Genomic DNA, 14,943 nt, shown 5'->3' with positions numbered 1-14,943 from the left:
TATAAACACACGTATCACTCTAGTATGTATGTCTCAGATACTGGTATAATGGTATTGCGTTTAGTAGGTAAGGCGACATGAGCGGGACGTTGTCGACTAGTGATCGGTGGTGAATTTGGAATTTATGCTCATTGCTCAGTTAAATATATATATTTTTTTCATTTATGAAATCGTTGATGAAAATAAACTTCTTCACGTATTTAGTCAGAAACGATTAAAAGATATAGTATTAAATATTGTATGTTCTTTGAAGAAGCTGCGGACATTACTTTGAAGGAAAAGTGCACTGACTGAAAATAACTTACTGTTGTATGTTATTACTATGTTATAGAATTGTGATTTATAAGAAATTTTGATATGTTATTGGTGAATTTTGACAAAATGTTACGTATTTTTGCTTATCATAACCTCAATCCAGACGCTTTGTGAATACGTCGAACTCTGCTACATCGCCCACCGCGACGAGGTCTCGCTTACAAATTAAATTTACTTTTTATATATGATTCAACGCGAGTATCCAATGAACAACGGGTTTAGCACAGGAGAAGAAGATTCTAGAAGTAATTCAGATCAAATATGTTGCCTTGTGGATGACAGCGACCGATGTAGGCGACCTGCTGGCAACGCATCGTACAGCAAGCGCATACAGAAAACAGTTGCACAAAGAAGGCTCAAACTGAATATAGATCCTCAGGTTGTTATACAGCTATTAAATTAACATAGTTCTATTTATATTTCTGTAATGGCTTTAAAAACAAAAATGTAAACAATAATGCATTATTAACTTTTCTAGGCAAGGCATACATACATTTGCGATTATCATAAGACAATGATTCAATGTGCAAGAACAAAGCAGAGGAGACCTAAAGACTCAGAGGATGATAGTCATGAGGCAGAAGTAGATTCTCCTGAAGTGGACTGGGTTCAGCTGCAAGTCAATACATTAAAAAGATATAAAAAACACTACAAAGTGCCAACAAAACCTGGGTTTAATAAAACTCAGTTAGCTGAAGTAAGTAGCAATATAAACTTATCAGTTTTATTAACATAATCTCACGTTTTTTTAAATTCTTTTTTTTTTTTTGAGCTTTACAGAAACATTTAAAGCCCTTGTGAGTAAATGAAAGATAATTTGTGGCTAGTGTTATTTACCAGTTAGTGAATGAGTATTTGTGGCATGTATTAGTTTTTCTTACTAATATGTTATTTTATTTTTTCAGGCAATACAAAAACATTTTAAGACTCTGCCAGTAAATGAAAAAGAAATAGTGACATATTTCATTTACACGGTGAAAACAAATGGAAATAAGTTAGACCAGAAAAATGGTATGAATTCAGACTCTGTGTAGTGATATTATGTGAAATTAATTTATGAAGAATTTAGTGTTATTTTTAGATATAGTAAACAGATTGAAAATTTCTCTTTCATTCATTTATTTGATTTTCACTTTCACTAGTGTTAAAATAGCACGGATGAAAGATTTCTCTTACTTTTACAATCAACATTTAAAAATTATCACTTTAGTTTACAATTAATCCAGATTTAATGAATGTTAGAACTATATTGGAATTAGAGATGCAATAAATAGTGGTCTGAATAAAGAATATTCAGTGACAGGTGTTGGCCAAATACTAAACCTTTGATAAGAAAATAATCATATAATAAATTTATGTACATCTTCCAGTGGAGGCATGTACTTTACTTAAAACATTATAAGTGTATAAATTAAGTCATATTGCTTAACTTTCAGACAGAACAGTAGAGCATTGTAAGTTTACCAAGAGGTACTGTTCATTTTAGGTCTAAAATAATATATACAAAATAGATTCACAATAATTCTACTTCTTAACATCAGATTATTTAAATTTTTAACATTAATAAATTTTACTTACAAAAAAATTACAAGGTGTAACAAAACTTTTATCACTATATGAATTTAATTTTTGGCATATTATATTTAAGAAAGTAGGCTCATGTTAATACATTTAAAAATATATTTATTGATTGGTATGAGATTTTTTGATGTTTACTGCATCTCTAATCGAAATATATATGATAGATGCATTAACAGTTACAGTATGAAATCAAAAGCAAATAGCTTCATAACCCAAAATCTTTTTCCATGTACCAGTAATAAAATTCTATTTATATTAAATACATATTTATGTAATTGTAGGTGTGCTCTATATATCTATTATGAATTATTGTCAACATTAAGTTTAATCAATTACAATTATCATCACTTTGAGTCTGATTTCTTTCTGGCTCCTTTCAAGGTGTTAACCCGCATTAGCGCAATTTGTTCTCACTAATGGTTTGTGTTGGCATACCTTTTAATAAGCCTAGATCAAAGTATTTCATAATAGATATTAACACACTTAAATAACTACAACATATACACACTCATCATCTGTTCCTAAAGTAAGCAACTTAATGCTTGTGTTATAGGCAACAGCGTACTCGTATAGCAAATTTTTTTTATATAAACAAATATATATATATTACACCCAGGTGGGAATCAAACCCACAACCCCAGGAGCAAAAAACAAGGTCACTACAAACTGCGTTAACGGGTTAGTCAAAAAATATTTATACCAGCATAAGATGGACTACAGAGATGTCTCAGTGGTTAACAGGTTTAACACTGGCAGCGACCACCGGCTTGTACCGGGCACTCTGAATATATGTCTCTGAAAGAAGCGGACCCGCTTGATGAAATCTACTCTCCGACCTACGCTGCCCTAAATACTATGTGGATCCAAGCAGTTCCAATTGGAACTCCAAAACCGATTCGATTTGCTGGAAACTACTAGCGACGTGGACGAGATAACCGACAACATGGTGAAGACGGTGTGTACACTTGGTCGCAGGCACTTTCCACCAACAACGCCAACGATGCAGTCCAAACTTTCTCCCGAAGCCTTGGATCTGATGCGGCAGAGGTACGAGTTGCCGGCTGCTTCGCCAGAACAGAGGGCTCTTTCCAAGAGGATACGAAAAATTATTCGCCGAGACCTGCCGCTGCAAATACGAGAGAGGTTTCTACTCTGATTGAGCAGAATAGGGGATCCAAAGTTTTCCAAAGACCATTAGGGAGAAGCCTTCTTGCGAAGCTTAAAACAGCAGATGGTAGAATCGTCTGCTCTCGCCCTCAGATCCGAGAAGAGGTTGAGAATTTTTATGGACAGCTGTACTCGTCGAGCGCACGCAAGCCTGCGACTTGGACACCGAAGATCCACGGGCACCATTGTTGCGCCATTATTCGGAGAGTATCCCGGACTTCGAAGAGGGCGAGATTAGTGCAGCGCTCGGGCAGCTTAAAAACGGGTGGGCCCCGGGGGATGACGGAGTTACGACTGAGCTCCTTAAAGCCGCAGGGCGACCTGTCCTGAAAGCCTTGGCAAGACTATTTAACGCCGTCATCCACCGAGGTACCACACCGGACGCGTGGTCCGGAAGTGTGGTGGTGCTGTTCTTTAAGAGAGGCGATAAGTCTCTGTTGAAGAATTACAGACCCTCACTTCTGAGCCACGTCTATAAGCTATTTTCGAGGGTTGTTACGAATCGTCTCGCCAGAAGACTCGACGAATTCCAACCACCAGAGCAGGCTGGTTTCGAAATGGCTACAGCATCGTGGACCACATCCATTCTGTTCGGCAGATTATTCAAAAGACGGAAGAATATAATCAACTGCTGTGTATGGCATTTGTGGACTACGAGAAAGCCTTCGACTCTGTCGAGACCTGGGCTGTCCTGGACTCTCTGCAGAGATGTCATATCGACTAGCGATATATCGAGGTACTGAAATCTATGTACGACGCGGCGACGATGACCGTTCATGTCAATCACCAAAGAACAAGACCTATTTCCCTCCGGCGTGGGTTAAGACAGGGGGATGTAATATCACCGAAACTGTTTACCACTGCGCTAGAGGATGTTTTTAAGACCTTGGATTGGGGGGAACGGGGCATCAACGTCAACGGTGAATTCATCTCTCACCTTCGTTTCGCCGACGATATTGTCATCTTTGCGGAGACGCTGGATGTGTTACGCCAAATGCTGGCCGGCCTAAACGAGTCCTCCCGACGTGTCGGTCTCTGTATGAACTTGGATAAGACGAAAGTTATGTTTAACAACCAAGTCATACCGATACCGGTATCGGTCGATGGGACCCTTCTCGAAGTTGTTCAGGATTATATTTACCTAGGCCATACTATCCAACTAGGCCGCAACAACTTCGAGAAGGAGGCCGATAGGAGGATTCGGTTGGGCTGGGCGGCGTTAGGCAGACTCCATCGAGTCTTCACTTCGAAGATTCCGCAATGCTTGAAGACAAAAGTTTTCGAGCAATACGTCCTGCCTGTGTTAACATACGGAGCCGAGAGATGGACATTGACGAAGGGTCTGGTCCACAAGTTTAGAGTCGCTCAACGGGCTATGCTTGGGGTCTCTCTCAAACATAGGATTAGAAATGAGACTATCCGCGAGAGAATGAAAGTAACCGACATAGCCCACAGAATTAGCAAGTTGAAGTGGCAGTGGGCTGGTCATCTGTGTCGCAGGACCGATGTCTGGCGCGAACTTGGGGAGGCCTATGTCCAGCAGTGGACTGTGATAAGCTGAAGTGTAAGATGGACTACATATTCAGTAATTTAATTAAATTCTAAATTAAAATTAACTTATTGTTGAACATTGTAGTGCCTGTAATTCATGAACTAAAAAACTAAAGATGTTGAATATCCATCATAATATAATATTTAAAATATGTTCGTTCTAACAAAGAAAAAAGTTACCAGCAGTGGCGGAGCGAGGGGGGGCAAGAGCAAAATGCCCAGCGCGCTACTCACAAAGGGGCGCCAAATGGTCCGAAAAACAAAAAATTGCTGGACATACAATATTGTTTTCGAATGGGGGGAGGGGGGCGTGTTAAGCACGCTTCGCCATTGGCTACCAGCTATGCTAAAAGCTATTTACCATGTCCTATGATCCAGGTAACCCAGTTTATTTAAAAATTATCATGATTTGCGGCTAAAATAGACAGACAAAAGTAAAAAAAAATACTTAATATATAAATAATATTGCCCCTTCAAAAAAAGAAACTTACAATTATCTACAATGTACAGAATTGTAATTATTAGTTTTACTTAAAGTACTGATTAATATATGCATTATATTATAATATGTATGATTAAAAATTAGTCTACAATCAAAGATGACTTCTGCTAAATAATAATTAACATTTTAATAATATATATTTTAAGGTAAGTCATTTAGGTTCAAGTTATTTAGGTCTCATGAGTTTGTAAATGTTATGAATTCAAAAACGTTTTTAATTTAGTCTACAAATATAACATGTAATAATAAATGTTACTCTATTGATAAGCATTAAAATTATATTCTTTTTGTTTTCCTATTGACATATAAATGCATAAATAATTCACAACAAAATGAATTAAAATCTTTATAAAACTGCAATAAACTGACTATGCAATGCTTTGAAAAAAAAATTACACATTTTTTTTTTTTTTCTTCGTAACTTAAACGTATCTATCAATTACAAATGATTTATAAGAAGAACATAATAACAAAATGTCATAAAATGAATTTATAACAAGAACTCGCTGAACAAAGAACCATCTTAGTTTGTTTTTTTCTTTTTTTCATTTATCTAGAATGTTGTGATTGTTAATTGACAAGGGAAATGCAATGCTAAAAATGATTAATAAATACTGTTAAGAGAAATTTTATTAGCACTAATATATAAAATGTAATTTTTTATTATAACTAATTTGACAAACTTGTGTATGATTTTCAGTCTTCCTCGGAGTCTGATGATATTTCTATCCAGTTTGAAGCACCCTTTTTTGCTTTTATTTCCGCTGTTTGAGGTAATGATGGAACAACTGAAAAATATATTTTATAGGTAAAATAAACGTTATTATAAACATTACTAGCTGTGCACGCGACTTCGAAATGCGCGGCGCGTGGAATTAAAAAAAAATATATTGTTCAGTTCGCAAAGTTAGAAATAAATAAAGAAACTTCTAAAATAAAAGTAGCCTAAATTACTCCATATTACATCGACTATGGGCCAGTGAAAGTGTCGTCAAAATCGGCCTAGTCGTTTCAGAGATTAGTCGAAACAGACAGACAGACAAAAATTGTAAAAAAATGTTATTTTGGTATATGTAACGTGTATACCAAATGCTAATGCTATTCAGTTAAAAGCAGTTATTATAATATTACAAACAGACACAACAATTTTATTTATTTGTTTATAGTTATGGATAACAATTAGATAAATTATTTTTATATTTATTTGTTATTCATATATAAAAATAATATTTAGAAATTAAATTAATACATTAATAATAACTACATACATTATTCTCAGTTTATTATACAATAATTAATTTACACTAAACATTCTAATAATTTATGTTCAAATAAATTACCGTCATATTTACTGGGCTCTATTTCTACGTCGGATTGATCATCCATCATTTCTTCATCCTTTGGTAATGACTTAACATTATGATCAAAGTTCTTAAGACAAATACTGAGATCTTTTCTGCTCAATGACTGCACGTGATCACTTGTTATGATGTCGCCAAAATTTATTTTTACTCTTTTTTGTCTGGAAAATTAGAAGTATGAATATTATTTTATGTAATAAATACATATTTTAGAATACTAATAAGATAATTGATAAATTATATATTATAAAATTTCTTTTGATGGTTTAAGTTACAATAATTATATAAATAATAGTATAAAAATTGACTACACAACACAATTTTAATTTTTTTTCAAGTGTATGTCTATATATTTAATAAATAGTCATCACAATTATTATTTAACCAAGTAAAAAAAGAAATAGTATAACTAGTCAAAAGCTGCTTTTTCCGCATTTCTTCTAAAAATATATACTGTAAGGATAGTTGTATAGGTTTTAAAAGCCAGAGACATTAATTAGGGCAAATAACCTACTTTACCGAGCATGTGCATATGTGACATTTTTCTTTAAAATGTATATTCCGCCTTTTCCATATTTATTTTAAAACAATCCAAACAAAGAAAATTTCTTTATAAACCAAGTATTTTACATTTTGATTCATTGATGATAGATCCAGATTAAGGAATTTTTAAAATTAATTTTTGATATCGAACTTCTGATCTTTTGCTTTAACAAAAGTTTTCTCGGAATTAAACTTACAAATTAATATAAGTCTGTCTCACCTTAAATTGTCATCACTTATTATTGTCTTCTTTACTAAATCAACAATACTTTTACACTTGTCAGCAGCGCTGAGAGTTGCTCGATGCACAATACTTGAGTTATATATTGCAGCCCCGGTGAGATTTAATAAACATAACTCCTTGTATTGGTTCATGCCAACCACCAGCAAACCCCCACTTATATTTCCCTCCTCTGAATTACTTGCACACACAGATTCTTCAATAAAACTTGGATCTGATATAAGTATGCTGAAATAGGTAATATATTTAAAATTAATGTACAAGAAGCTATAGAAATTCAGTAAAGTATTTATGTAATGGTAATTATATTCATTATATTTAATAGTAATTATTTCATAGAGGTTTCATCCACATTCATTATAAATGTTTGAATAGGACATACAGATATTTTTGTTGTGTGTTTTTCTTGAAACACACATCGTACTGCTACTGGGCATTGTTGAGTATTTATTATTTACTAATGGTCGCCCAGAGGTCAAAATTCGAACATAATTAAAAATTTAAATTAAAGAAAAACAAAAAAATTATGATATATGAATATAACGAAAATAAAGAACCCTTTTTAAAAAATTTCAATTTGACTACAGACTGACAATCAACAAAAAAGTATAATAAGCATGTGTGTGTAATGTTGTTTTTTTATTGATTTAATGTACTTTTTATGCATAATTTAAAAAAAATATAAGCATTCTGCACTTCTTTAAGTAAACTATAACTGTGCGAAATTTCATACACCTCCGTCTGCGTAATTTTCGTAAAAAGGAGTACAAAGTTTTTGCTTCACATATTAATAGATTTTTTTTTGTTATTATACTTATAAATTTATCATGATATTTTTTAAGCATTATTTCATTATTATTATTATGAAAATCTAACAAAAACAACCAATTTTTCTTTACTTTGATTTGTTTATGGACCTGATGTATGTTTTAATAAAATTCATTAACAAAATTATAATTAAATTTACGTCTAATATTCTAATTAAAAATTACCCTTTACTAACAAAAATTATTAATTTTCAAAGCAAAGTTATAACAACTAAGGAATTAACATTGTACTTACTTATTATTAAATATAGCAAATGTTGAGCACACTGGATAATGATATAACACCGTTGGTATTGGATCCTTCTCTGCTAATGTGTGTATGATAACTTTCTCCCCACTGCGTGTAACATCTGGACGCTTAAAGTGAGCTAATGAAGCTAATGTGGCTATACTAGCACATTCTATGAGGTTGCCATCATGATTTAATACTTTTATATCGACTCTCAGTGACCAAACCTGAGTAATAATGTTAAATTTTTCAGGTAAAATACAATTTTTATGAAGACAAACACAGGTAAAATACAATTTTTAGTCATAATTTCTTCTCTTAGTGCTATGCGGTCTAGACAAATCTTTGTGTAGGCTGTAAAGATGTTTGTCTTGATCTACAGCTTTTGTGGTATTTTAATGTATGTAATGAATATATAAATAAACAAATCATAATTAGCATTATAGCAGATTATTGATGTATTTAACTTGTTAAATTAACATAAAAATATTTACCTTTTCTTCAACAACTATACATAATGATTCTAGGTCTATACATTTAGAATCTTTGTAGCACTTTTCTAATAATCGGTTGAGGTAAACTGTGAGATCTGTTTGACGGTTAGCCTCAAACTGGGGCGCAGCCATTGGGCTGATTTCAACATTTATGTATAAAATACCTTCATTAGGCCTTATTTGTTTTGGTTGCACAACTTCACATGACACTTGTGATAATATTCTGGAAAATCATATTTATTGAATGTTAAACACAAAGCAAAAAAAAAAGTAAATATATTTATAAAGCAAGTGCTAGTTATATTAGCAAAATAAGTAAAAAAATCCATTTGATTAAAATTAATATGTAAATTTCAGTTCAAAAAATATATTTTTATTCATTTATGAGGATTAATGGCCCTGACTAAAAGATGAGAAAGGATGTGGTACAAAAGAGACTGGTCGGTGCAGCAAATTTAATTATCAGTTTTGTTTTTCTTTTTGGTACAGACCAATTTACCCAGAAATATAGAAAATTAGTTCAATAATTGTTGTATGTGTGAATGTGAGCTACTCAAAGGAATTTCTTATATAACACCCAAAATAAAGACATCAAACTAGAGTAATGGAGCTATTAACAGTTTTATATAAATAAATTAAAATAGAACTTGAATTAGAAAAGAAAAAGAAAATATAAAACTACTAAGTATATTAAGATAATGTACATCCATACTATACACATTTACCATTCTCATCAGCAATCAATTTTTTTGTTCTACAAGTATGCTTCACTTTAAAAAACCTATTTGAACTATCATCGCACATGTTTTATTATTCTCTTCTTCCTGTCAGAATCCTGAACAATGATATTCCAGTTATAAAACTTAATTTTTATATGTTTCTTAACTTTTTGATCTAAGTGTACAATAAACTATATATCATTGTCTTTGATTGATTTATTTAGCAAATGCTCTAGCTCTGGGATCAAAAGAAACAGTTAAGAATACTTATTGAACTTTCAATATTTGTAGTATTACCCATAAAATTAATCTATAAGATATGATACTACAGACATAACTAAAATATTTTAATCGAGCAATATTCTTTGACGAACTCTTAAGTCCTAGAAAGCTATTAAAAAAAATTTAGTCATTTAGTACAATATTTTCGAGCTTTAATTAAGCACGACAAAAATTATATGCTTACTTGGTTTCACCGAGGGAGACGATACAACTTCCATATTGAGAACCAAATGATATATTTAATTGACGACTATCATTATAATTTCTACCATCCAATCTCTGAAATTTAAAAAACAATAACATGAGACAACGTTTGAAAAAAAAAATTATACACTTTTACTTGAATTTTCACGCCTTACATGACCCTCTGATATAATCTTTTGAATAAAACTTTTTTCACAATTCGATAAAAATACTTCCTTCATTTTATCACAATAATAATTTACTAAAAGGTTATTTTATAAAAGATTTAAAGATATTTTAGGTTATGTGCATTTGATATTCCAAAACATACTTAGGGACATCTTAGGGATACGAAAAAAGTATCGATACTCTGTATCGAGTACATTACCATTCGATACCGATACTTTAATTTGTACTCGATACTTTGCATTCGATACTCTTACTCAATGAGATTTATGAGTACCTTTTGCCAGGTATCGTATCGGAAAGTTTTAAATGAGTACTATCCTTTTTTGTTTTGATTCAGTCAAATTTTTACGATAATTTGGAGCGACGACCTTTACCTAGAAGTTTACATAGAAGTTTCGATACTTTTTTGAGTACGATATTTTTTTCCGATAGTACTCATGAGTACAGTATCGATACTTTGTATTCGATACCGTATCCCTAAACCATGGAATTACTATGTAGTTATGTACTACGCACGTAGCAGAATTTTAACATAGTAAACGTCAAATCAAAGTACCTACGTTTAGGGCATAGAAATGCCCTAAACATACTTTGATTCACATTTGTAATACTTATAGAAACTTTGATTTGATCATTTGACGTTTCACGTTTGAAATAACAAACTACTACAGTGGTGACAACTTTTGAAAAAACTTTTCCCAAAATCTTTTAACAAAAGTCCCTAAATTAAAAATAAAACCCACTAAAACCTAAAATTGAAATTATTTAAAAATCAGTCTGAAAATTTTTATTTTTCAAACGGTTTTAAAATAGAAAATAAATTATTTTGTATACTTTGCTTTAGTATATTCATTAAACATGTTCTTCTGAAAACTGATGATGATTGGTAATTGATGAGGAATTGTTATTTTTTATTAGATATTATATTAAAATATATTACGTTCTGACGGATTAAAAATACCTTAAAAAATTGTCCTCTAAAATTTTCCCGCTATTTGAAAAATATCCCAAAATTTAGGAGAAAATCCCCAAAGTTGGCAATACTGAATTACTGTTTTAGGGTTGTCCGTCACTAAAATTGACTAATTTTAGAGATGAATATTTAATTATTTTAATAACATCTTGTATCGAACTTCAATATAACACAATATATCGGGTGTCCCAGAAAGAATGCGATCCCCGGACATAAATCCACTACATTTTTTACTCGGGTTGTCTAAAAGAACACGTGTACTTCAAGCCTATTTCAAGTTTGGAGGATTTATGCAGTCGTGTGCAGGAGGCCGCTTCAAAAATAACTGAACGGTGCTACGCACTACTTCTTAGAAGAGCAATTATGTCGGTGGCAGACAATTCGAACACCTGTTATGAAATAAAGATTGATTTATATAAAACTTAACGCTTTTATTGTAACAATTTAAGACAAGATTATTTTTTTCTTTCTTCAGTCGAGTTTACTCTTTTTGCATCTTAACGTTACATAAAATTATGTTTTATACCATTTTGTAATTTTTATTAACTGCGCATATTTTTGAAATAGTTGGCGGCTTAGGTTTTAAGACTTTTTTTTCACGAAAGGCTCAAACTATTAAATTTAATGCTAATAATTGAACTTGATATTTTTTTTCCAAAAAAGTACAACAGACACTCATATTCTTTACTGTATTTCTAATAGTAATAATCTATGAGGGAAATATGACACCAAAAACACAACAAACTTTTTTTGCACCGAAGACGCTGCTGCCAGTCTTCGGCATGTGTCTTTGAAAGCTAGCAGTTGGATAGTAATCCCGCCATTGGTCGGCTTTTTAAGTTCCAAGGTGGTAGTGGAACTGTGTTATCCTTTAGTCACCCCTTACGACACCCACGAGAACAGAGAGGTGGCTATATTCTTAACTGCCGTAATCACACCATATATATATCTAATATATAAAATTCTCGTGTCGCGGTGTTTGTAGTTAAACTCCTCCGAAACGGCTTGACCAATTCTCATGAAATTTTGTGTGCATATTGGGTAGGTCTGAGAATCGAACAACATCTCTTTCTCATCCCCCTAAATGTTAAGGGTAGTCCAACCGTAATTTTTTTTATTTTTAGATTAATTATTTATTTTTTATTTTATTATGATTTGGCGTTGAAAAATACGTATAACCCTAAATTTTTACCCTTCTACCACCAACCCCTATTTTTAAATAGCGTTTAGCGGAAAGACAACGTTTGCCGAGTCAGCTAGTATATATATAAAATTCCACAAGGGAAGACCCAAGCAGACACCAAAAATAGCCGAGACGGAAAAAGATCTCCTTGTGGTATACCGGTATTCACGGTCAGCCAATCAAAATAAGAGTCCCGAAGTCGTATTCGCTGACAATGACCTTAGGACAGTAGGAGTGATGTTAGGACAGGAGTGACATAATTAATAGCAGGAATAATCATCTCTCAGCAATACTATCAGAGCCACGAAGTATAGATGTTGATAAACACGGGCTATTTCCGCAACTCGACGTCTTAATGCGCCTATTTTGCGTGAACGAAGTATAGATGCAATGAGCCCAGAGGCGGCTCGTGAATTTTTTTTTTTGATGGGGGTTCACAAAATTAAAGTGCGAAAAATTAGAGCTTATCCATTGATTTATTTATAGAAAAGCTATTCCGTCCGTGCATATGTGCAGAAATCGTACTATACTTCGTTTCATTGGAACGCAATCACTGGCGCTCCATTCGTACAACTTAATGCCAAATGTACGTGATATAATAATACACTATTGTATAGGCATAGTAGATTAGCAATAATTTAACGTAGTATAGTTATAGTATTTAATATAAAGCAATATAGGATTTAAAATTAACACTGCACCAGCGCTCTTTAGGACGAGCCGCCTCTGTCTACAGGTTTTTAACCGACTTCAAAAAAGGAGGTGGTCACTCGTTTCGACCGTGTATATATATATATATATATTAATGTATTTTAATGTGTGTTCGGGGATAACTTCGTCGTTTATGAACCGATTTTGATAAAAAAAATTGCTGGAAAGGAGATATCCCGAAGGTGGTACCATGATAAGGAAACCAGGATCTGATGATGGGATCCCAGAGAAATCGAGAGAAACCCTCGAAAATCGTAGTGACGACTAGTGCGTTTGTTATTATTTTCGTCTACTTACGTTGTTATACTTGTCTATGTAATTGAAGGCGGATTTTTCGTTTTTGTTTGCAACAAACACCATTATGTACTACATACAACTTCAACTACGTTAATGACGTTATCACTTTATTATTTACTGATGTAAATTAAAGTCGGTTTATTTTTGTTCGAGTACAAACGTAATTATTAAATTACTTAAGTAAATACAATAAAGTATATTCACGCTTATACAACGGTTATTTAAAGATTTCTTGAATTTTATTTTACGCGAGTAAGGAAATAACGAGAAAAAAAATAACCATCCAACTGCTGGCTTTAAAATACACAGGCCGAAGACGGTAGTCGTCGGTGCGACAGAGCCAGTACTGCGGTCACCAACCCGCCTGCCCAGCGTGGTGACTATGGGCAAAACACATGAGTTCACGTTATTTTTGGCGTAAACTTGTGGAGGCCTATGTCCAGCAGTGGACTGTATAGGCTGTAATGATGATAATGATGAGTAAGGAAAGCTATTGTTTGTACTGTATGTGTATAAAAACATGTATAATTAAATTTGCGCAAAAATCAATTAAATGTAAATTTTAAAGGGTTACCTGTGTTTTTTTTTTTCTTATATTAAATTAACTACATATACATATATTATTATATTCAACGTATCCTTTATACAACGTTTATAGGTGTTTTTCTTTGTAGATAGTATATTTTTTTTCAATATTTAAGATTTACAGAATATCCAGCGCTGTCCACTTTTTAGAGCAACTAATAAATGAACGTTAACAGTACTGTCCATGTTATAGCACATTAATTTACGTGTTTATTTATTTATTTTATTAGGCAATCCAACAGCGTTATGATAAAATAGTATGTTACAATATAATGTATGGATATGGCCAAAATAGGATTACACTGATATGAACAAAATAAATCATTATAAAGTGCATAACTAGACACTATATTAAAAAAGTAACAAAAAGTAAAAGAAGTAAAAAAAAGTAAACGGCTATGTTCCATCTTATCCACTGTAGTTAGAGGTGTGTGCATGACATGAAAAGGTGGATGTGTGTTCGTGTAGGTGTGTGCATTTAAGACGAAGGTGTGGGTTTGTGCATGAATCTATTGGTGCTGGTTTTGAATATTTTTGATGATACTACGAAAAATGCATCGTTTTGATTTCATTTTTAAGTGCCGTCTTCGTTCTTTAGTAAAAAAGGTCTAAGTTTGGATACTGGGTATTGTACGTATTGGCAATACGGCAGAGGACCGAATTACTTGCGTAATTAGTTCCTACTCGAGGAGTATGAAACAATGGTTTAATATATCTAGTGTCTTGATGGAATTGGGAATTCAATCTGGCACAAAAGCTCACTGCAATCTATTTTTCCACTTACGATATCATGTAATAAGACAATATCGTACTGCTTACGACCTTGGCATAGGGATTCAATTTGGTAGACATTAAAAAACCTATTTTCCAAAAAAAATGATATTAGCTATTATGTCTAAATTACATTCTACATTATACTTCACCAAAAACTTTTCACACCAGATTTTCAAACAAAAACAATGTTTCCTTCATGGTTTGTCGATTAATGTGTTAAAAATACGCCAAAAAGT

General features: G+C 32.6%; 2 protein-coding genes across 2 annotated transcripts; one reads left to right on the top strand and one right to left on the bottom strand.

Moving 5' to 3' along the window:
• Window positions 1–59: 59 nt before the first annotated feature.
• On the top strand, window positions 60–1,420 carry LOC123670518 (histone deacetylase complex subunit SAP30 homolog). Its single transcript, XM_045604008.1, has 3 exons — window positions 60–694; window positions 794–1,012; window positions 1,221–1,420. The coding sequence occupies exons 1-3, from the start codon at window positions 500–502 to the stop codon at window positions 1,347–1,349; spliced, it is 543 nt and encodes a 180-aa protein (XP_045459964.1). The 5' UTR covers window positions 60–499; the 3' UTR covers window positions 1,350–1,420.
• A 4,308-nt stretch (window positions 1,421–5,728) lies between these two features.
• LOC123670044 (exosome complex component RRP45) lies at window positions 5,729–10,334 on the bottom strand. Its single transcript, XM_045603552.1, has 7 exons — window positions 10,172–10,334; window positions 9,997–10,091; window positions 8,812–9,034; window positions 8,324–8,544; window positions 7,241–7,489; window positions 6,457–6,638; window positions 5,729–5,904 (listed from the first exon to the last, which is right to left on the bottom strand). Exons 1-7 carry the CDS (start codon window positions 10,235–10,237, stop codon window positions 5,813–5,815), a joined length of 1,128 nt encoding a protein of 375 aa, XP_045459508.1. The 5' UTR covers window positions 10,238–10,334; the 3' UTR covers window positions 5,729–5,812.
• Window positions 10,335–14,943: the final 4,609 nt, after the last annotated feature.

The sequence above is a fragment of the Melitaea cinxia genome, chromosome 4 (genome assembly GCF_905220565.1).
Source record: "Melitaea cinxia chromosome 4, ilMelCinx1.1, whole genome shotgun sequence".
NCBI classification, from domain to species: Eukaryota; Metazoa; Arthropoda; class Insecta; order Lepidoptera; family Nymphalidae; genus Melitaea; species Melitaea cinxia.
The sequence above is the reverse complement of the archived record's forward strand: the minus strand, read 5'-3'. Positions and strand labels throughout refer to the sequence as shown.